This window comes from Mchenga conophoros, linkage group LG6 (genome assembly GCF_057382185.1).
Source record: "Mchenga conophoros isolate Kocher_MC1m ecotype Shallow Benthic linkage group LG6, M_conophoros_male_GT1.1, whole genome shotgun sequence".
Lineage (NCBI taxonomy): Eukaryota > Metazoa > Chordata > Actinopteri > Cichliformes > Cichlidae > Mchenga > Mchenga conophoros.
In genome coordinates, this window is record NC_140531.1 from 20,883,621 (window position 1) to 20,906,821 (window position 23,201).

The window sequence follows — 23,201 nt, forward strand, 5'->3', positions numbered from 1 at the left end:
CATTACTTTAAAACAAAGGCTTCTCAATTGCAGCTGTGCACTGTGTTAAGAACCACTTACTACATGCTTGTATTATACAATTAACTTTATTTATAACAAATTTTCATTAACACAGTTATAAAGTGTCTGTTGAAAGATTTAAAAACGTGTGTAAGGTATACAGAGACAACTGAAATCATCAAAGTCTTTTTTAAGCACAGTAGATAAATATGATAGATTTCTTTTGCATCTTTCATTGATCATTTCATCACTCACAGTGTAAAGTTAGGACAAACCAATGTTGTAAAGTGTACTTGATAAACACACTGGAGCATGTAGTTGCTCTGACCGATGAGCATATTCCTGCTGATAATTGAGCTGATCCATTTATTTTATGTAAACCCAAATCAAATACACAATGCTAAGAAGATTATAGTTAAAATTCATTCATGTTCATTTATTCAGTCATTCATTCAAAAAGGATTTCTGCACGTTAAATTTAGCTTTAAAAAACATAAAATGCGTGGACTCCAACTCTAGAGCCTGTGCAACACACCACTCAGATAAAGCTCGAATAAGCTTCATTTTACATATTAACAGAGGGACTAGCAGAGCTCCTGTACTGCACTGGAGGATGGAGTTATGTTTTAGACACCTTATATTTGTCAGTCATGACATCACGTTTGTTCATTTGCATATTTCAAATGATCAGAATAATTCTCATTTCCTACTTTATTATAATTTAAAATTGGGATATTTAAATTTAGCACTCTCAGCCTGTCACTTTTATGGGTGGGAGTGTCAACTTTATCTTTCGAGCTAAATGAAAAGCGATCTTCTTCTCGTAGTAGGCGCACTCATTGACAAAGAAAGGGTAGAGGTCCTCGCCATCATACTTCACTGTCTCCCCGGAAAATGACATGAATATCGGATTGCCCCGCTGCAGAAGCTTGAAGTCATTATCCTGGAGAAAGACATGCAAATACGACATTTACTGCTTGACAGTCTTTGAATTCATGAATGTAAATGTTCAGATGAAACCAGGTTAGGAAGGCTTGTTTAAGGCCAAACCTTTAGACAACCTCTCAAGGATACTTGAGGGTGTGAGGGATTCTGCCAAAGGACTCAGTATTTATTTTGTGGACACTGGACATGTCTAATGGGCAGGAGACCCGAGGATAAGGATAAGCTAGACGGATAGACTGGAGAGGTTTTAAGTCTCTCAGCTAGCTTGGAAGCACCTAGGTGCTTCTAAAACTGCTGCAACTGTGACCTAGACTCAGATAATGAAAAGTGTGAAAGCTTAGACTATAAAACGTGCACCCATCTTGTACTGTACCTGTAACTGGGAGTGTATGGCAGCAGTGATTTCCCCAGTAACTGGATTCCTCGGGTAATCTATGCTTTTCACCAAGGTGTATGCTTCCACTTCACCCCCTTCAAATGTGCTTCCTGATGAGGATAAAAGTTGCAGAGTTAATGGAGTCATTTCACAAAGAGCTATGGTTTGATTTTGCCACTGTAGGTCCACCTGATGTTGTTGTTTGCCATTGCATAATTGTTCACGGTTAACCCCACTGTCTGATTTACTGATTTGTGATGACTTAAAGCTTCTCCAGTGAAGCTACCCCTCTGAAAATGAGGGAACTGTGTTGAAAAACGACTGTAATACCTCAAAAGTTAATGCAATGCTTTTGATAAACTTCTTCAATAAAAGTAAAAAGTCTGCACTTTATTCATGTGATGACTGTTTGAACCAACTGTTGTAGCATACAGCAGCAAAATGACAAAAAACATGTGCCATTAACCAAATATTTATATATAGCAAATTGCAGAGGCCACTTTAGGCCCTGCTCCCATTGAAACATCAGGTGAGGTGAAGCTCCAGCCACAGGATGTATTCTATAATTAATTGGTTAATTACACAGTACATTACACATGTGGGGAAGCATATGCATCCGATATGTTTCACCTCGTTATTTTGTTTGTTTGTGTAATGGGAAACATTCTTGTTTATTCTCATATTTAGATTTGTGACCTGGTGTAGCCTGCTCAACTATGTTATCTGCTGACTATATGAATCTCTGTGTGATACGTGATAGCTCTCCTGCATGCAGCAATTAAAAGCTTGGCCACAGCTGAAGATATTGCCATGGCAATTGTAAAAAAATGCAGCTAACTGAACAACTGCAGACTACAAAATTATTTAAATAAATATTTCAACCAAAGCTTATAAGAAGGGGCATTTTAAAAGCGGTAGCATCTTACCAGAATTAAATTCCTGAAGCCAACTGAATATATGATCCACTGCCTCTTTCACCATGTTATGGATATCTGCTCTGACCACACCATTGGGCTGTGGGCCGGCCTCTATTGCTGCAAAGAACAAGGGGAACAATCATCTAAATATTTAATAAGCTCAGCTTTGCAAAAGATGCACACAGACACACTTACCAAAGCCATGCTTGCCGACCGATTCTAAAGAATAAGCCTCAGCGATCGGTATGTCCAGCTGGATTGCTCTAACTTCCACAGAAGCCATTTTACTCTGAAAATCAAATATGTTTACTGTCGACTGCACACTGTGCTTAGGTACGATAGGCTGAGCTTTAAAATAAACTACATGTTTATCCCGGATTTTGATTATAGCTTTATAACCTGATTTTATTGAGTTAAGAACATAATTGCATGAGTGATGTACAAGCAACACAGACATACTTTTAATTTTTTTGATTGGAAAATACTACTACCCAGTAGAAACATTAAAACAAAGACTAAGAAAAATTCCTCAGACAGTTTAGTTAAAATTGGTGCTTGAAGACAACACATTATACAGCTTAATGGGGTTAACTTTGGTGTTTGGGAGGATTACTGACAGGATTGTATTTGTATCTGTTATTGTCTGTGCTATTAATGACATGATAACACATGGCAACAATACACATTTAGGCACGTAGAGATGTCAAGTTCAAATTGAGCATCAGAATAGGGTAATGACTTTGAATATATTATGGTTGTTGGCGCCAGACAGGCTTATCTGAATATTTCAGAAACTGCTGATCTAGTGAGAATTTCTCATACAGTCATCTCTAAGGTTTACAGAGAATGGCCTGAATGAGAGAAAATATCCAGTGAGCAGCATTTTACTGGATGGAAATGTCTTGTTGATGCTAGAGGTCAGCAGAGAATAACCAGACTTCTTCAATTTGACAAGATGGCTACAGTTACCCAAATAACTATGTGTTACAACCAAGGTATGCAGAACAGCATCTCTGCAGTGTGGTCTTCTGCTGCCATCAGCTAAGACTGGAAAACTGCGGCTACAATTCATATGGGTTTACCAAAATTGCACAACAGAAGATTTAAAAAAATGTTGTCTGGTCTGATGAGTCTTGATTTCTGATGCAACATATTGATAGTAGGGTCAGACTTTGGTTCAAACAACATAAAGGCATGGATCCACCTTGCCTTGTGCATTCTTGCTTTTGAAAACAGCTGCTGCTATCTCACCATACCATCACTGCGAAGATTAACCTGACTTTTAGCAAAATTTAAGTTATTTGAACTTGAAGATATGAGACCTCTAGTAGTTCACAGTTTATGCATATTTTCTTTATCAGAAACATTATAGGTGCAAATTCCAAGTGCATGACTCGAAATATCTGTTTGTAGTACTCTTGTACCTGTAGGTACTTGAGAATGTGCAGGGTGAACCAGTCTATGGAGTAAAAGATGAAGCAGAGGCCCATGTTGGAAGTGGTGTTGTGGATGTCTATGATCAGGTCCATGGCCTCTTTGCTTCCTTTGGGCCCAATTTGAGCGTTCAGCTCCTGAGCTCGCCTCAGTTCATAGGGTGATGAATCTGTTACAGGGGAACTAGAATCGGGAAAATAAAACAAAGACGTCTCTCACACATGGCAGATTTGAAAAGTTTTACTTTGCTCTCACAGTGTAGCGCAGTTAGCCAAAACCTTTAAAACTTCATTACCTACATAAAGCTTTGGCATCAGTTTCGTTTTTGAACTTACTTTAGCAAGGCTTCTGTGAAACAGCGGTTAAGGTCGGTTTCTACGTATCTCCTGCAAATCTCCACAGCCCGTGGGTTTGTCAGGACAGTGGAGACAGAAACAGATCCAATTTTATCTATCTTCTCTTTCTGCAAATGTCTCACCATGTAAACCCCTGTCATCTCATTTCCATGAGTGCCACCACAAACGGCAACCCTGGACAGCAGTGGGAAAGACACAGACTCCATCTGTTTCCACGAGAAAAAAAAGAGGGTGCTAGGTTAATGTTGGATTCTCTTTTTCTGTTGTATAAACAAACAAACAAACCAAAAAAAAGTACCGATGATGTCCTGGCAGTCATTCATTGACTAAAGGGAGTGTAACCTTTGAGCTTTTTGAGGTGCAGCTTAAGGAAAGCTGGAACAGAATCAAGGTGTTCCTAGTGGAACAAATGATGAATTCAGGTTCACCTCCAACAAAAAAATAAATAAATAACAGCAGAAATATACATGTAAAGATTGAAACTCAAACACACACACACACCATCTCAATGCTGCAGTGTCATTATACTCATTATACTCCAGGTTTTGGATCACAGATATGATCCCAGCTGAAGAACTGGATCTGCTATTTACAATGTAAGTGATGGCAGAAATATAAATAGGAGCACACTGTGCTGTCATACAATCATATTACAATGTGACTGTAAGCACTAGTAAGTGCATAGTTACATCTACTACAACAGCAGCAGCAGTAAATGAGAAAAATAAAGTAGTAAAATCTGAGAAACTGGTTTTTAAGACTTTGGCAGCTTGCCTCTGTCAATACAGCCAATAAAATAAGCATAAAACTACATTAAATTGACTCCACGTCTTACCTTTCACGTCAAAATTCAACCTTGTTTAGCATTCACTGGATTCATCAACCTTTGAACCCAGAGGGGAAGTTGTGTCGGGGCAGAAGTGTGCTATTTCATAACCTAAAAAAAACACTTTTCAGCCCACAGCAGCTGCTTAGCTATTCACAATTCACACAGTACAAACCAACCCACATGCAAGTACAGACTGCTTCGATTGACTGCGCCCGCCTTCAAGCTTCCTTATGTTTGTACCTTCTTACAGCTGCCCTCCTCTATCTGTTTCTTCAGCTCAAATTTCATTTTTGTGATGTAACAGGAAGTCACTCGGTTGTTTTCTGCTAAACCAGCAGGAGCCGCTCTCATTGCTCTTTGGCCTGTGGTGCAACTTTGAGGTGCTGCAACAACAACAACAACAAGTAAATGGCACATAAGATGTTTCACTTCAGAGGAACCCAAACCTCGGCAGATGCTTTATTGCAGCTGTATCAAAACACTCCAAGCATTTCCACCACCACTGCTAACTATAAATAAATATATATATCTGATAATTTATTAGTAAACAAACAGTAAAAGCATGGGTGCTTTTGGGAAAAAGTCTGCTTAATTTTTTAGTTTATTGCCTAAAGAAAGGTGAAGCAGTCTAAAGTGATATAGGTAGGATTTAATTACAGTAGTTTTCTAGCAGCAGCAGTTCTTGGACATCTATTTCATCAATATCATACGAATCATTCAAATGAATGAATCTAGTTGATGAATCTGTAGTCTAAAAATGTTAATTACCTCACAACTTTGCAATCTTTCTTCTCCATACCACCGTACGTTTTCTCACACCCTGCAACTCTCGAAAGAAGACCTAAGCTCCATTTAGAGATGTAATCCTCTTTGATCCGTCGCTTGATGATAAGCTGCTTCCTCTCACTCGTTCACTCTGTCGCTCTCTCTTTCTCGTTCTCCGCCTCTGTCTGTCAGTTCAATTCAATTCACTTGATTTTATCTTTTGCTTTTACCCCGCAGGCTTTGCTGGCTAATGGTGCTCTGATTTCCTGTATTTCTTCCTTTTTTCCTTGTTTTTATGTTGTTGGTTGTTTTTGGTTGTGTGAATGTGTGCTTTCTTTTTTAATTTTTATATCTATTTGTCAGGAAGTAGCTCACAAAGTGGCTCCATTGAATAGTGGTTTACTCATTTTTCTAATATTGTGGCTCAAGAGTTGGGAGTTCGCCTTGTAATCGGAAGGTTGACGGTTCGAGCCCCGGCTTGGACAGTCTCGGTCATTGTGTCCTTGGGCAAGACGCTTCACCCGTTGCCTACTGGTGGTGGTCAGAGGGCCCGGTGTCCGGCAGCCTCGCCTCTGTCAGTGCGCCCCAGGGTGGCTGTGGCTACAATGTAGCTTGCCATCACCAGTGTGTGAATGGGTGGATGACTGGATGTGAAGCGCTTTGGGGTCCTTAGGGACTAGAAAAGCGCTATACAAATACTGTACATATATGTATACAAATACATTTAATAAGTGAAAGATCCCTGGTTTGATTCCAGGAGCAGACACAAGTCTCTTTGGGTCAGGAAGGGCATCTGGAAAACAAATAAATAAATAAATAAAATATGCAGAACTACCTGTCTTGTTGATAAGAAAACAGCTGAAAGAAGATCTATATGTCTGAATTAGACACACCATATTAAGGTATGTTCTGTGGTAAAACTGTGCATCTGTGTATACTGTGAAATCTGGCAAACACAACCTGTACTTTGGTGTCTGCAACTGTCCCATCACATGACATTTTGTGGAGACGCAAACTAAAACTAAAGCTGGAGAGTCACCCTACATGTAGATGAGCAAATGCAAGTCGATATGGGAGTGATCTAAACATGGCTGGAAGTGTTGCCAGAAGTACAAAATGTATATTTAAATCAGCTAAGTGAATAAATAGTAATGTTGCTCTTGTTGCTACCAATGAGGCCTTGCCCTTTAGGACCCTGTGTATGGTGCAGGTCCTTTGAGCTCTAGCCTCTGTGAAGTGCATGCTGACAATGCTTCAACAATAATAAACCAGGCATTGTGTAGATATGCATAGATATTAAAGCAAAAGCTTTTCAAATGTTGTACAGTGTGTTTGCTGTTTTAAAGTAAAGGAGATATAGGCCAAATTCATGCTGTGTCAGTGTCTCTGAAAAAGGAGACACTTCAGATTTGGTCCAAAGGGCAAAAGTTAATCTCTGATGAACGAGGTCAGAATAAAAATTAACAATATTACTTTCCAAGAACACTAAAAGTTTTTTCTCTTAACTTAAAGTAAATAATTAAACTCTCTTCTAAACTAGGGTATTTTCAACAACAAACATGGGTAACATTGTTCACAGTGACAAAAAACTAGGCTGGAATAGTGTGGTTTGGAAAAAAATGCACATGTGCTGCCCGACTCATTGTTAGCTATATTAGCATAAAGTTAAAAAACAAAACAAAAAACAAACACGAACGACTGAGCAATATTCATCCATTAATTAACAGAGTCAAACACAGATCTTGGGTTCACCCTCTCACACAGCATTACCATACTCAGTCACCTTTGTAGTTACCTAACTTATATAACAGATGTTTTAAATCTTTTTTAACATACTGCGGTGCTAAATGAGGCCTGTACGTTGGCCTGTCAGTAGTTTACACGCGCTACGTTGCTGAATCTTTCAGTTACTAGTTTCGCGCTTCTGACGTGGCAAGGGTGGAGTACACTGAGGCCTAACAAAAGGACCAGACCATCATGTGTGACAGCCAGTGGCGTGTCTAGAAAATTTTTGTTGGGGGGGCCAGGTAGGGGCACAGATTTGGAGAAGGGTGGCAGATTTAATTGGCAGATAATGTTTTAAAAAAAAATTCTACCAACCCTTAACCATAATTCAATAATCCTATAAACCTAATAACCAAATGCACTTTTAACTCTTATTAGAATGAGATTTTAACCACTACGGTGCAAAGTTTTTAGATACTGCGTTGATAAAGTACAAGAGATACAATCAGTGCTTTGTCAGTGTTTACTCAGCAGTCAAGGACAACAATATTTGCATAGTATTTTTACTGACATATAGTGCACATATGTTTTGGGCAAAAACATTTTTGAAAATTAAAATACGAACATTTGTAACAAACAATTGACAAATTAGCCAATGCCAATGCAAAACTTTATCTGCCTGTTAAAAAAAGAAGATAATCTTCTCACAAACTGGTGTTTGATTTTGAAACAGGAAAAAAGTGGGGAAACAACTGAAAAGACTAACATTTGAATGAAACCTGAAAGCAAGTAAATACTTTCTATGCTGCCTTATCGTAAACTTTGGTAATATTGATAAAGAACAACACTGGCTGATGATAAAATACAGTCAGCTGGCATGGTGACACTGCCAGTATTAACCTGCAGGGCTGGACTGGGACAAAAAAATTGGGCATTTTTACTACAGACCGACCCACCAGGTAGTAAAGCCATAAAGCCTTTGAATGAAAACAAACCCTGTTGTGACAGTGATGTACAGTCTTGTTGGTATATGTATGATTTCTATACATTTTACGTCAGATAAAAACTTTGGTTGTAAGATTTAGATAATTATTTAATAAAAACTAGGTATTTTAAATGAGAATAAGAAAGAAAAGTATTTCTTTGTGCCCACCTTTCCCTGTTAATGCCCTACCTGGCCCCCTGGCAAAACTTTGCTAGACCCGCCCCTGCACAGTTACCAGCTGTCTGCTACATAAAAAAGGATCCTGGTGTTATTTGTCTCTCAGAAACAGTTCATAACTTCCCTTCAACTCATTCATGTCACCTAAAAGGTAAACCTGTTTCTCCATCACCTGTTCAGCTCTGATGGTTCAGTAAGGACATCTCCTGGTTTCATCTTCATGTTTCCCTCTCACCACATATCTAAACAGACATCATGACCAGCAGCTTTACAGCTGTGGCTCCAGCAAACATCAGCTGATACTAGAAATTAATATTAAATACATTCTAACAACAGCCGATCAAGCTTAAACGTGCTGCTGTTGTTTAGCGCAACATCTGCTGGTTTCCTCTTTCTGGCGCAAAGTGGGCGATAAACAAGAGAGAAAAGCCGATCAGCTGATCATTGATCAGTTTCATGATTGAAGTAGCAACAGGAGAGGGAGGGGGAGAGAATGAGAGAAGAGGCAGCTGTGCAGCATAAAGACAGAATAAATCCAGCTTTGTGCCTTTTTTCCATTCTAGCTAAAGTCCGGGACAAACTGCGTCTCTTCTCAGCTCAATACGAAACGTGTAATATTTTCTCTGAATGAGGGACCATTCCATTTTTTTAAGGAGCCGTTGGCAACTCTACTAACCTTATGAATAAAATAAAGTTCACTATCAGTAACATCATAGCACCCACCCAGCTGTATAAAAACTCCGTCAAACTGGCTAGAACGCAGTATGAGTTATTGCAACTGACAGTAAAAAGTCAGCAACATGAAAATAAACTCCACCTAAACTTGGTTTATATCTGACCCAGATAGACTGCAGGTCATAACTTCTTACCTGAAGTTCAGTTCACCTGACACTCGGACTGGTGGCTGCTTCGGGTCTCTCCTCCTGCCTCCCCTTCCCTCATCCACCTGTTGCCTCTGTGGAAGCCCCGTCATAGTCACCACCAAACAACGGAGTTATTTCTACACATCGACCTGCATCTGGCCAATCCACCACCTCTCATTGTTCATGCCATTACAAAAAAAATAAAAAATAAGTCACTGGGGATATGCCCGGTATGCCCGATGGCCAGTCCAGCTATGTTAACCTGCAACCAAATCTGCAGCTCCATACAGCAATGTTACGACTTAGATTATATCTTATAACGCATAACTCTTATGTTAGCTGCCCTCAGTAGCATACTGTCTGAAATATTCCACAGCTGCAATAATTCTTTAAGTGTTATTTTTTTCCTTGGTATTCTAATTTCACCGAAGTTTACTAAACTCAACAAACTTGATATTACTTACCGGGACATTTATTCTGTCCTCATTTTCTTTCACCGAAAAATTGTTTCCTGCAGTGCCATCTTTCGCGCTTGGCTCTCCTACCTTTGCTAACGTGATGCGCATAGCGCAGAAGCGATGCTGCATTCACTTACACTCGGATATCTGAGCGTCACCGTGAAAACATAATCGGACATTTGATATTTGATTGAATTTTATTGTTTTGCCTTTGGGGTGGCACCTGGGGTGGCCAGTCTGGTTTGAGGGGTGGCCTGTGCCCCCCCAGGCCACCCCGCTGGACACGCCATTGTTACCGGGGCACGATCACCGGGGACCCGTTTTTCCAGCACACACGCCCGATACCACGTGACAACAAATACGTCATTTCCTGTTGACTAAAAAAAAAAAAAAAAGCACCCTCTCACGGTCCTAGGGACCAAAAAATTGTCCCGCCCGATCAGCGGGCGAAGCCGCTGCTGCACGCCGGAAATGAGGCTTCATTTCCCGCAGGTCTATCTAAGCAGCCCGCTGTTTTCCAGCCCGGGGTCAAATGTGGAGCAAGGGCGCCACCCGGTGGACAAATAAAAAAATTACAACTCTAAGGCCCGTCCTGCAAAATGAAAATGAACGCTAAACATCAACCATCCCTTTGACCGTAATTAATTTGCAGTGAAAAATAGCGTTTATAATGGGTTTCAATGGGGCACAAATCGACCACTAAGCACAATAGTGTAAGTTTGTCTGTAGCTTAGCCACTGAAGCTAATTGAAGGAAGTCAGACTTGAATTTTGAAATAAAATCATATCAAACTTTTTTTTTGGAGAATTTGGCTATAGTCCATTCAACACTGTGCAAATGGCATGTAATCAAAATTTGAAAATAGCCACAAATCGACCCAAGACCCTCCAGGGGTTTTAAGTACACGCAATATTTTCACTCTCACATTTTACTCTGTACTGGAAGACTTGTTCATTTTCAAGATTCATTCATCCATCCATTTTCTTCCACTTTATCCGGAGCCGGGTCGCGGGGGCAGCAGCCCAAGCAGAGAAGCCCAGACCTCTCTCTCCCCAGCTACCTCCTCCAGCTTATCCGGGGGAACACCAAGGCATTCCCAGGCCAGCCGAGAGATATAATCTCTCCAGCGTGTCCTGGGTCTGCCCGGAAAACCTCGCCCAGGAGGTATCCAGGGGGCATCCTTGTCAGTTGCCCGAACCACCTCATCTGGCTCCTTTCGATGTGGAGGAGCAGCAGCTCTTCAAGATTCTCTCAAATAATTTTTCACCATATAAACTAAGGTTTTTTTATTTAGGCGTCATAGTTCTGAAGAGAGATATGTGTTTTTTAATAGGTGGACATTTCTGCCAGCAGGTTGGGGATTAAAAAGGTCGATCATGCTTGGCTAATTTGAGCAACTGTGCCAACTTTACAAAACTATACGTTTTTATACCACAACTCCCCGTTCAGCCTTAAATGCCAGAAGAAGAAGACTAGTCTCCCTAAATCTGACTCTGTTTATTACCGGAATCTGGAAAATACTGTAAGAAAGCTACATAAAGTATCAGCATTGAGTAACAATTTAAATTCACGTCCTCAGCAACAGCATTTAACAGTATTTCCATGTACTTCTTACCTTTGCAATTAACTGCAGGTTAAACGGCCCGGTGACTTGCAGCCACGATTAGGCTCATTGAGAGCAGGCATGTGCATGCAGACAGTGTTTGTTTTTACATCTGGTGGGTAACGTCCCTCCCTATATTTTTGGAACAGTACCTCTGAAGCTTGATTTAGATTTCTGCAGGAAATTTACGTTCTAACTTCAGATGTAACACCTCTTAACACTAAACCGGTCCATCATGCTGTTGTTTCCAGTTACAGCGTATATTTCCTGCTGAAGCATATTTCAGGCATAAGACAGAAACATTACAAAAATATACACCTGCAGGCCACTCTATTGTCTTTATTTGACTAAATGCACTAAATTGCTGCCACAAGCTTTTGAACACATGTACCTAATAAAGTGGCTGGTGAGTGTCCTCAGTCCCAGCTCGGATACAGATGTGTCGGTGTGTCTTTGTTCCCTGCAGTAGTGCCCTCTCCAGCTCAGTCATCATCCACATACCCCAGGACACTGTCCGAGCCAAAGAGATCATCGCCTACGTCAACACGCTGAAGACTCAGGTCAGCTATTACGCAGAGAGGCTGTCTCAAGCTGCCAAAGACCAATCGGCCAGCGGACTGGAGTGGACGCTCGCCAGTCTGGTTGACAAGGTACTAAAAGTGTTTGACGTTACGTGGGGACGCTTCATATTTCATTCATACCCTCTTCCTTTCAGACCCGTCAGCTGGTGGCAGTGTGCGGCTGCAAGCTGCTAGCTTCAGCTATTTAGGCCCTGAACGCAGTACGAGTACATCGCAACCAAAGCTTCTCCTTCCGCTGAGTCTGAACAAGTAGTGCTCCGCAATGACCAGGATACGCTGAGAGCAAAGTACAGCGGTCACAACAGCCAGTCGTCACTGCACGTGGACTGGCACGAAGAGGAGTGGGTGAGTTGATCAGCAGTTATTGGCTGTTTTCTGATTCCAGATTTTTTATTTCTTTAGCATGACAACAGACAAGCTTAGTTTCTTGGCACACATTGTGGATACAGCTTGATATCTTAACTACACTCTGAACTCTGTTTTTCTTTTCTTGTTGCTTCTTCTTCTTCTTGAGTCATCCCTCTCATGTTGATTTCCAGCTCAGGTCACTCCTTACTTTTAAGAAGTTGGAGGATTCGTGAGCAGATTTTTCCTTCACCATATCAGCCGACTTTATTCTATGAGAAAATACTCTTAAATGACTCGTCTTTAAAAAGTGTTCAGTGTTTTATGTCTGGTCTGTGTGTCATCTTTGTCTTTACAATGTTGCAGCAATACTTTAGTAATGATATGATATGATATGATATGATATACCTTTATTAGTCCCACAAGGGGAAATTTAAATGTTGGTTTAGTGTAAGCTCAGCTTTTTAACTAATGTAAGAAGTGTTATGACTGACTCGTTTTTAATACCTAAATCTGGCCTCAGTGCACAAACCTAAATGAATCGGTACATATGAAAGCGCCCAAGTCACGAGCTGTGTTCAAGGACATGGATAAAACAAAAAGGTTCAAATTTGTGCCCAAAAACCCCACAAATCAGTGTCACTGTTTTAAAATCTGCTGCGAGACCGCTCTAAATGTCAGCTTTTTCTTTACGTAAAGACTGGGGTCTGTAACATATCAGCTCGTTTCTTATTTATTAAAGAACATGCCTGACACCAGGCTTTTGAGTTAACGGCTCCATTCGATCTCTGCAAGTATTTTTAAGTATTTTTAGGTTCTTTCCAGCAGGATTTGTGGCTAGTTCTGGAGCTTGACCCTAAAAGATTTCAGTGTGTCGGTGCTTCTGCTTTCCCTGTTGTCCTTCTCTTCCGTCTTTATTTCTGTTTCTGTCAAATTTAAAAACAACTGCACTCTGAAATACACACTCTTTGCAAGATGTTGTCTAAACTAGTGGTTGGAAGGCATATTTGTGTTTGGTCTCTGATGGTTTATTTACACTTTTTGCAGGCCACGCCCACAGACTACAGCGCCATGATGAGCAACAAAGCCAAGAAGTCTATTGACTTCCTTCTGATGCAGGACACCGCCCCGACGATAGCCACGGACGTGTCACTGCAGTACCGCCTCGACATCGTCTTCTGCCAAACGGTCACCTACACATATTTTAATTATTGTATGTCTGAGCTGATGCGTTTATCCTGGAGTGACTCAGAGTGAAGGAGAAGGCCAAGAAGAAGTGTAAATATCATAGAAGCAAGGAGTTCAGAGCTCTACGACTTAGTGTCTTTATGGTATTTATGTGTGTAATGGAGACCAGGGGTTCCATTACCCTTACTTGTATTTTTATTAATTGACTGACTGATTTGTATTTAAAAACCGTAATGAAGAAAAACACACACTGGTTGATTGTGATTCTTTATTAGGCTTTTTGGGTTGTTATTTAAGTGACTCGTTAAAGGTGAAGAGACAGGGGGACTGGCCATCCTACCTGTGTCAGGAAAAGAACCTGTGTTAGAGCTGTTCACATTTAATCATTTGTCTGTAACCTAAATTAGTTGTGTATGTAAAAAGAGAAGTGTTAACAGTACTCACTTTGTAAAGAGTAAAAGCAGCTCAATCACCTGCTTATGAGCTCCTGGAGAAAACCAATGTGCCAGGCTAGGGGAGTGTGTGTTGGAGTGATTTTGTTAAAAGTTGTCATTATTGTGCTTGGACCTTGTCTTGAACTGTATGTTCAGATATTTTCTGTTCCTCCCCCACATGTAGGATGTTGGGGATGTTACTAGCTATAGTTTTCAACTGCAGGCACAATCTATATAAGATTCTGGTTTCCTTATTTGGTAAGGAATGTTCACTTCCTGCCCTTTATGGGCTCACCATGTAAATGGTGGACTGTTAGAGAGGTTAAGCCATATACGAGGTTGAGGGGAGATGACCCTTTTATGACTAGAGATGCGGTTAAAATGTTTGTAAGCAGGAAGTCACGTATACAGACACACATACACTCTCTCTCACTCACACACACACACACACACACACACACACACACACACACACACACACACACACACACACACACACACAGTGCCTTAGCTTTTACCACACAACATATGGGGTTTACAATGGGCGGTTGTGTAACTGTTTTCATTCAATAAAAGGCTGCGAGTGGAGGCTGGAGTTGGAGTTGTCTGAGTTTGGGTGTAGAGCTTGCAACTCTGAGAATCCGACCAGGCTTCCCCTGCACAAGTAAAAACCAATCGAACTCTGATTGTCTTACTTTGTTCTGAGTCAGCGAGGGCTGAAACCTAACTGTGGTTAAGGTGTTTTAATGCAGCGGTCCCCAACCGCCGGGCCACGGACCGTCGTTTGGTCGAGAGATGAGGCTCGGGTGTGAAATGTATGGTTTTCAGAGTTTTTATCGTTTTTTATCGTTATTTTGTTATCGTTTTTATCGTTAACTCTGTTTTCCTGGGTCTTTCACGTGTGTTATGAATAAATCTTCTTTTTTTCCGGTACCGGTACTAGTTTTATTTTGTTGTATTTATCTGTGACACCTTAAAGGCCGGTCCGTGAAAATATTGTCGGGCATAAACCGGTCCGTGGCGCAAAAAAGGTTGGGGACCGCTGTTTTAATGTATATAGAAGAGACTGAAGTTTATATGTTATGGAGTTATTTATAGGACTTGTTACAAATCTTCATATGTCTATGATGTTGGTTATATTGTAGTGGTTTTCTTATGGGGAGGGTTTTGTTTCCCTTTGGTTTGCTGACCCCCAGACTTGGTCTATTCCAGATGCTCACCTGAATCAGGTAGAGTATAACAGGAAGCCATTTGCTTTTCAGAAGGGTTGGATTCTTTGCTGTATCACCATGTGTTCTCATTAATAAAGTACATTTTACTCCAGTCTCGTGCTATTTTAGTGGAAGTGACCCATGACCGTCGGCCAAAACTGACAATATGACTATTAAAAGTCTGAGTAATACTGTAATTTTCTGCTGCTCATTCCTGTGCAATATCCCATCTGACCTCCCGTCATATTTCTTTTCAAGATTTTCTTATTTAATCACTAGTGTACATATATTTATAGATACATATATATATATATTTTTAGTCATCTTTTCTCTTTTACCACGTCTTTCTAATATTTTGCTCTTTACTATTTTTCTATTTTTTATTTTATTTTATTATATTTTATTATATTTTCTTCTACTGTACCATGCTGCTGAGTGACTGCTGCTCGTCAAACACATTTCATTGCAATGTTGACCCTGTGCTAACTTGCATATGACAAATAAAACTGAAAACTGATAAAACTGAAAACAGTAAAGGCAAAGGGAACACATCAAGTAAGGATTTCACACTCCCACTCACAACGGCACTTTCAAAGCATAAAGCCAAATATTTCAAAATTTCATTTTGAGGCATTTTAAAAATGAATGTGTTTGAGTTTCATTGCTCCAAAGTAATGTTTTCATATAAGCAAGATAACCAGTTTGCAACCATGTAAGTACAGTCCTCTATTGTGAACAGACGTGTTGGCAATCTGTCTGCGTTTATAAATTAGACAACAGTTATTTGCAGATCTTCATCAATCTGCCTGAGAGTGATTGCAGTCGGTCTGAGTTGGACTGCAACTGTTTTGAGTCAGGTTGCCTCCAAGGAGGCAGTTTATTATTTTCCTTTCCTAGTTGGACAGATGGCTGTTGTTTTGTTTTTACTGTAGTGTGCTGGGCCATTAATGGCTCAGGGGCTGCAGCGTATCTGCGCCAACACCTAAGGCCAACGTGGAATCACCGGTCAGACTAACATAAAGAAAGAATCTGTTAAATTACACATTTGTATTCATTAAGTCACAGACAATGAAAACAAGCAGAAATCAAGATGTAATATTTTTATAATTTTATTGATGTTAAATTAAAGTCCCAGCTTAGTTATGTTATCAGTGCAAGTCACTTCAATCTGTATAGCACCAAAGGAAACAATGGTGTTTTCAAGGTGCTTCACACTGTAAGGTAACAACTTACAGTATTAAAAAGAAAACCCCAAAAGAACAAACCCCTCTGAGCAAGCACGAGGCGACAGTGGGAAGGAAAAACTCCCTTTTAAGAGGAAGAAACCTTCGACAGAACCAGGCTCAGGGCGGGGTGGCCATCTGCCGCGACCATTCCTGGGGATTTCAAAAATGACTTGATCTGATCTAAATGTAAAACTAGCTCATTTAAAGTGTCCAGTGAGTTTTAGAAAATATTTTGCTGTTGATATCACGATGTCACTATAAAGTGGAAACTTTGTTTCTTCCCTTACACCTCCCAAAAAATGCCCGCACCGATGAGAAGCACTTAGATATGCAACTTGGTTCTGTGAATATCTTTCTTTTGAAAGTTTTAACAATATCTTCATCAAGATTTTGGAAGTTTAATTGCCAGAATGTCACCAAAGATGCATGCTTCCATCTTTTACAGAGGGATTTGAAAACCCTCTCGCTGAGTTTCTTGAACTTCTCTGGTGGGATTTTGTCGTATCTGGCCCTGATTTCAGTCCAGATTTTCATGGTAAGCCGGTTGGAGATAGCTTCAGCACTTTCAATGCTGAAGACTGTGCCTGATTTTTTTGCAACCTGGGAAATCAGTCCTTCCACAAAGATTTCCACTGAAAATCTGCATCTTTCTTTCTTTTCATATGATTCCAGTCTATCAGTAACTGTTACTGCCAACAGGTGTTCTTGGAATACTGAAGTAGTTATGATATTAAATATTGGTTGTTCCATTAAATTCATTGAATCCTCCTCCCCACTCCTCCCCATTTCCAATGATATTAGTGACAATTTATGTAATTTGTCACAAATATCAGTGAAAATCGCATTAGCAATGCAGTCAAAATAATTCTGCACTTTTCGGTCTAAATGCAAATCCATCCCCTTGAATTTGTCCAAGAGTAGATCCAACAAACGTTTTTGGTGAGAATGAGGGCACTTTAAAAGTTTACCAAGCTTTGAAAGCACAGCCTGAATTAATGTCTCTAACCATCTTTCAAAGTCTGTTTTTTCAGGTGGCTCACAGTCTACAGAAGATCTGTGATGCTGTATCTTTTTATATGACTCCGTTTGACTTACGTTTGTTAACGGTGGGATGCTGGCTTCATGTTCAACACAGGATTTCTGCTGCTGGGGATCTGGAATTGGATTGTTTTCTGGTTTTGCAGCACTGTGTTGGTCAGCATTTTGACAGCTTTCTTCTGTGTTAGCTGTTTCTTGGCTGTTAGCATCTATATTCTGTGCTGTATCAAACTCCTGCTCAGCAGAATCGTCCAAAAATTTCACACGTGACAAAACCGTTTTGCCAGTAGTGGTGTGGACAGAACAGTTTTCATGTACAGGGGAGTTCTGGGAAGACCTCAGCGGTGATACTGCTAGTGACTGTTCACACAGGTCCATTACGTCCTCTACAAAACCTACAAGCCGCTTAGCGGTGACGCAATCCGGATAGCCTGCGGTAAGCTCTAACAACTGCTTGTTCGAAAAACTACTGACCAAGTTATCCAAGAGGGATACCAAAGCATGTACTGTAGAATTATCCCCATTGGTCTGAACTGTTTCATCATTTGTCATTGTGTTACAGTTCGAGCTTGCCATTTCACTTTTTTGTTTTTTATGTCTAAAATGTTGTTTTGTGTTAAACTCCGTGTTTGAACGTTTAAAGCGCTGCTGTCCCGCTGTGTGAATGCGTTTCAACTGAACAGCCAGGTCTATATATAAGGTCGGTTTAAGGTTTCTTTGTAACGTCACCTGACGTTTCTTTGTAACGTCAGGTGACGTTACAAAGAAACGTCACCAGTCAAAGGACTGGCCCGGCTCGTCATAACGAAAGGGGCGGGACAAATCTGTTGCTTAGCAACTGAAAAAAAGGCACACCGCGCTGAATGCTACATCCGGCCTGCGACGGTACACCGCCTCCGCACCACCGTTTAAACATGAAGTGTGGATGTTAGAAGATCCCAAATATGGTGAGCTACTGGGAAATTACTCACGTTTTTGTTCTTGAGAGTGAGCGATAATAAGCGACATTTTATTGAGAAATTACAGTAGTCTGTCTACAAAAACTACAAAAATGACCTAAATAAGACAGAAGTACACATTCATTTTTATCGTTTTGTCAACAACAGGGCGCATGAGGTTTGTTCAGTATTTGTTGTGTCTACAAGGCTCAGGCGCCCCCATGAAGTGTCTTATTTGTATAGTTGAAAGCATTATAAAGGAACGCAAAACTAAATTACATATAATTATAATTCTTGGCACTTTCTGGTGTGTGTGAGTTAGTGTTTCTCTTTTATGATTTGTGGGTCCAGCATCAAATTCAGAATCCTTCCCATCACACATGAGGTCTTGAATAATCATCTTATTTTAAAGACCTCGTAGTTTGATAGTTTGCTCTCAGACTGTGGGCTTCCTTGTGGTTTTTAGGATATTTAGAAGTAGAAGGGGATCATCCTTCTGTGGAACCAGCTCCCAGTTTGAATGCAGGAGACGGACACTATCTCTACTTTTAAGATTAAGTTTCAAAGTTACCTTTTTGCCAACGCATATAGCTAGGGCTGAATCAGGTGACCATGAATCCTCCCTTAGTTACCCTGGGACTACCCTGCTGGGGGATTCCCACCATGTGTTTATACACCTCTCTGCATTCAATAATTAGTTCTTGTTCATCTCTGGCTCTCGTCCACAGTGTGTCTTTTGTCCCCTTTTTCGTCTCCTCATCCCCAAAGGGTCGCAGCGGGCTGCCCCTCCCTGACCGTGGTTCTGCCAGAGGGTGCTTCCTGTTAAAAGTGAGTTGTTCCTTCCCACTGTATTGAGGTTTTTTCTTTTTAATTGTAGACTTTCTACCTTACAATCTATACCACCTCGAGGAGACTGTTGTTGTGATTCAGCTCTGCATAAATACAATTAAATCGAATTAAGTGGGTTCAGCTGTTTTGTGAAATAAATGTGAGTGACATGGTAAGTAATAGCCTGCATGTAACTCATGGTAAGAAGAGCAATATCGCCCCCTCCTGGTTCAACCTTTTTTTCTTTGCAGTAATCTTTCCAATAATAATACATATGCACTAACCTCATGCTTGCTGTTAACAATAGCCTAAAGACACAAAATCAAGTTTAGTTTTTTCCTTAAGTTTATGTTTTTTTTTTATATGGTTGGCATTTATTTTGTTTCTTTTTAATAATTATATTGATTCTATTGATTGTTTGCCAAGCACTGAGGTCTCTGCTTAGACTGTGCTACTGGGATCACTGATTTAAAAATGAGGCAAAAGCACCAAAGTTGTGCTCAAAAATAGTACAGTGAGCTACAAGCTGTTGCTGTAGTAATTCTAACACACTTATTGTTTTTAAATACATACATGTTTAGTTCTTTTAAACCTAATTATATATATATTTTTTTGCAAAAGTGTCACCTAAACACCCAAATATACGTAATTCAAAACTTACTTTAATTATTACCCATTTGGCTGGTAACATGGACCCAGTCTGATGGATAGTTACTGAACAGATAGTCTTTTCTTTAAAGGCTGCATTCAGAGCAAATCATTGTAAAAACAAGACAAGTCAATAAAAAACAAGTAATAACTATAATACTAAACTACAATAGAGAGAAAATCCAGTAAATATAATTATATTATGTAAAAAATATACAAATATTTACCTCTAATTTAAAAAGACATTACAAGGGTACTAGTTTCATTTTAATCTAAACATAATCTAAATTGACACTAAATCAGTTTAAATATTACAGCTGAAGGTGATTTTAATAAATGTACTGCTGCTTGACTTTGTTTTACTACTGCAGTATAATTTATCATGTACAAAAGCTCCAAATGTTGTTTCTCTGACTTAATGTTCTGATGACGTTTGTGTTACTTTGCAGGAAATAGTCAGGACCCAGATGAACCTGTGCTGGAATTCAGTGTGGGTGAGTAATATGAGCATTTATGAAGGCTGTCCATGACCTGTAATTAAATTTAGCGTCATTAGTGCCACTCATTGCAAGTGACAGTGCACATGCTTTCAGCATGGAGTCTGCTCTTATGGTAGCAAAATAAATTCAGAAAATCTCCATCAAAAAGCAGCTCAGCAGCAGAAATATATATGGTCAGCTGGTTGTGAGTTAATGAGCATGTGAAATCAGTGTGAACATTTTGAAACAACAACTCTCCAACCTCGTAATTGTAAGACTGCCTGTGCAGCCACAGGAGCCTTCAGAGAGTCTTCCTGCTTGTCTCTTGGGTTGATTTGCTCATGTTTTCTCACCCAGTCAATGACTGTAAAAGGGCTGGACTAATTGGAGGCAGGTGTAATTGATTGCACTGATATGCTAGTCTACTTATAGCCCACATTACAAACACTGCTGTGTTATTTTGTCGCTCTGTGCAGGCTTTCTACTTACAGGGTGGTGGGTCTCAGAGGACAATTGCTACCCCTGTTGAAGTGAACAACGTGTGGAGTGCAACTGGCTTTGTGGCATAGCTGGCTCTGGCCTTGGACTGTGTGTTTTTACTTTGTACCTAAATGGGACACTGGACTTTTAACTACTATTCATTGTGTTTATAAATAAAATTTTAGAATTTTATTGACTGTCATCTTTTTGCCCACGGTGGAGACGGTTGGTCAGACCTAGAATCTGTGTGTGTGTGTGTGTGTCATCAGCAGGGTTTTGCATAAAAGAGTGTGAGCAGGTCAAAAGGTCAATTCATTTATTGTAGTTTTATGGCAGCACCCTCTAGTGGCCTTGAAGCAAACAGTCTCCTAACTAAGCCATGGCATCTCTGGTCTCTCCTACTTTTGTGTGCTCTGCTGGAGGAGCAGCATTGGATCTAGTGATACTGAGTAAGCTGATTAGGACAGGCCTGGAGAAATGTGGTTTGCATGAAGTATCAGGAAAAAAACAACCTTGTATTGTAAAATAATAATACACGAATAATAAATACTTTTCATGACATTCAGATTTCTGGACTCACGAGTTCATAGAACATTAATGTTACGAAACATTGAGAAGTCTTAAAACTACATTGTATACTTATTATTTATTTACTTTAATCAGATTTGACTGGTATTTTTAAACATTACGTTTTTGTTCCTTCAACTATTGTATTTAAGCTTATGACTCACTCACAGTATGTTTATATAACTGCCTAAAAAACGGTGAGGATGTGGCCGCAGTGGCTGAGAAGCAAGAACTTTGCTTTGTCTTTTTTTTTTTTTTTTTTTTTTTTTAAATTGGGAAGCATAAATGAACATACCAGAAAACCCTGCACGAAGGAGCCATATTTGTTTTTTGTGTGTGCATAAGATGAAGCTTTAGTATTATTACACATATAAGGATGTTAGCATGCAACACACAAACTCAAGTGGTGTTGCCAAGATAGTTGCTGACTGGCAAGAAACTTCTAGAAGAAATCTGGTGACAGTCCAAAGCACAAATGAACATGTTTAATACTCGTGCAAGACCCTGTGGGAAGGTGCCAGATTGCTGTATTTTGTGTGAATCAGGAAAAGTGCACGGTGATGACTAAAGCTTATAAAACATCTCTCTCCTTATGTGTGCATATATGAGAAAGAAAATTCTGCCAAAGCAACTTTAGCTTCTTGCAAGCATCAGTACACAAAGGATGCTAACACAAAGCTAGCCAAGAACCAAGAGTGATTTTAAAGTTGAACGTATGCTGACCCCAGCAGCCAAAGGGAGCTCAGGGGAGAGCTTCTTGGGGTCCAGTGATGTGTCCTGAAGAGACGACATGAGCTCTCCCTCCTGTAGGCCCACCCCAGCAGTAGGTGCTGTCTGTCTCATTCCGAGTTAACTGCTACTCCTCTACATCTAAACGAGCCAGTTGAGGAGGTTCAGGCATCTGACAAGGGTGCCTCTTGAACGCCTCCTGGGTGAGATGTTCCAGGCATGTCCCACCAGGACAGACAGGACACACCCAGGACATGTTGGGGAGATCACAGCACTCAGCAGAGAATGCCTCAGTGTCCCCCAAATAATGGAGGAGCTGGCTCGGGAGAGTAAGGTCTGGGTCTTCTCTGCTTATGCTACTGCCACCGAAACTGGACACCAGATAAGCTCAGAAAAATGAACAACCTGTTTAAATAAAGGTTAATTTAAAAAAAAATGTTTGTCATTAGCTAGTCTGTGTACATGTACTTCTTCTCCAGTGTTGAAAATGTTAAACTCACAACCTGCACATTTTCTGGTTGCATCATCAAATAAATACCCCCAAAAGTAGTCTGAGTACTTTTACACTGGTTTTATGCTGCGATATTTTCAAAGTCTTTCACTGAACACATTCAGTCACACATTGTTCATAATTTATTGGAAGTTTATTGTTTAATGTCCTGTCTAAATAACTTCAGTCACCATTTGTATTCATTAATGAATAACTGACTTCCAATATTAAAAGAAATAGAAACTGTTGTGCTGTTGTTCACGTAGAAGGGCCTGCTGCTGGATGTCCAGACTTTGTGCGTCAGCAGGAGGGTCAGGGTACAGGGTTCGAACCTCCTCATGAGATGTCGTATCTGCTGGATAAAAGCAAGCTACATCACATCAGGGATTGTCCTAGAGCTGCCCTACAGTAACAATCAACTGATTAATATATGAAATACTTGCAGTAGCACAATAATAAACACAAAGCAAAAAAGTGTTTAGTGAAGATAAAAAACCTCATCAAAGTTTTAGTTTGGATAAAGGGAGACAGAGCACCAATCTAAACAAGTCTAAACCATCTGGCACCTCCACACTTGTAAGAACAG

At 40.1% G+C, this 23,201-nt stretch overlaps 2 protein-coding genes across 5 annotated transcripts; one reads left to right on the top strand and one right to left on the bottom strand.

Moving 5' to 3' along the window:
- Positions 1-73: 73 nt before the first annotated feature.
- On the bottom strand, positions 74-12,195 carry LOC146572511 (N-acyl-aromatic-L-amino acid amidohydrolase (carboxylate-forming) B-like). Of its 4 annotated transcripts, XM_085276728.1 has the most exons (9): positions 11,825-12,195; positions 5,626-6,415; positions 5,098-5,240; positions 4,008-4,234; positions 3,663-3,855; positions 2,434-2,527; positions 2,248-2,355; positions 1,319-1,431; positions 74-943 (listed from the first exon to the last, which is right to left on the bottom strand). In XM_085276728.1, the coding sequence occupies exons 3-9, from the start codon at positions 5,206-5,208 to the stop codon at positions 752-754; spliced, it is 1,038 nt and encodes a 345-aa protein (XP_085132854.1). In that variant the 5' UTR covers positions 5,209-5,240; positions 5,626-6,415; positions 11,825-12,195; the 3' UTR covers positions 74-751. The 4 variants fall into 4 exon arrangements, with proteins under 4 accessions (XP_085132854.1, XP_085132855.1, XP_085132857.1 ...); XM_085276729.1 differs by lacking the exons at positions 5,626-6,415; positions 11,825-12,195 and adding an exon at positions 4,327-4,425 and having other exon boundaries at positions 4,864-5,234; XM_085276731.1 differs by lacking the exons at positions 5,098-5,240; positions 5,626-6,415.
- On the top strand, positions 11,417-21,394 carry LOC146572512 (inositol polyphosphate-4-phosphatase type I A-like). Its single transcript, XM_085276740.1, has 5 exons — positions 11,417-12,083; positions 12,149-12,359; positions 13,407-18,403; positions 20,320-20,364; positions 20,841-21,394. The coding sequence occupies exons 1-2, from the start codon at positions 11,871-11,873 to the stop codon at positions 12,200-12,202; spliced, it is 267 nt and encodes an 88-aa protein (XP_085132866.1). The 5' UTR covers positions 11,417-11,870; the 3' UTR covers positions 12,203-12,359; positions 13,407-18,403; positions 20,320-20,364; positions 20,841-21,394.
- Positions 21,395-23,201: the final 1,807 nt, after the last annotated feature.

Excerpts from the sequence above, each read along its gene's own strand:
- LOC146572511 (XM_085276728.1), bottom strand. The coding sequence starts at position 5,208 with ATGAGAGCGGCTCCTGCTGGTTTAGCAGAAAACAACCGAGTGACTTCC. Across the intron at positions 2,356-2,433 it reads GGTCGGCAAGCATGGCTTTG|CAATAGAGGCCGGCCCACAG; the intron begins GTAAGTGTGTCT and ends TGTTCTTTGCAG. Across the intron at positions 944-1,318 it reads CCATACACTCCCAGTTACAG|GATAATGACTTCAAGCTTCT; the intron begins GTACAGTACAAG and ends GTCTTTCTCCAG.
- LOC146572512 (XM_085276740.1), top strand. The coding sequence starts at position 11,871 with ATGTGTCGGTGTGTCTTTGTTCCCTGCAGTAGTGCCCTCTCCAGCTCA. Across the intron at positions 12,084-12,148 it reads TCGCCAGTCTGGTTGACAAG|ACCCGTCAGCTGGTGGCAGT; the intron begins GTACTAAAAGTG and ends TCTTCCTTTCAG.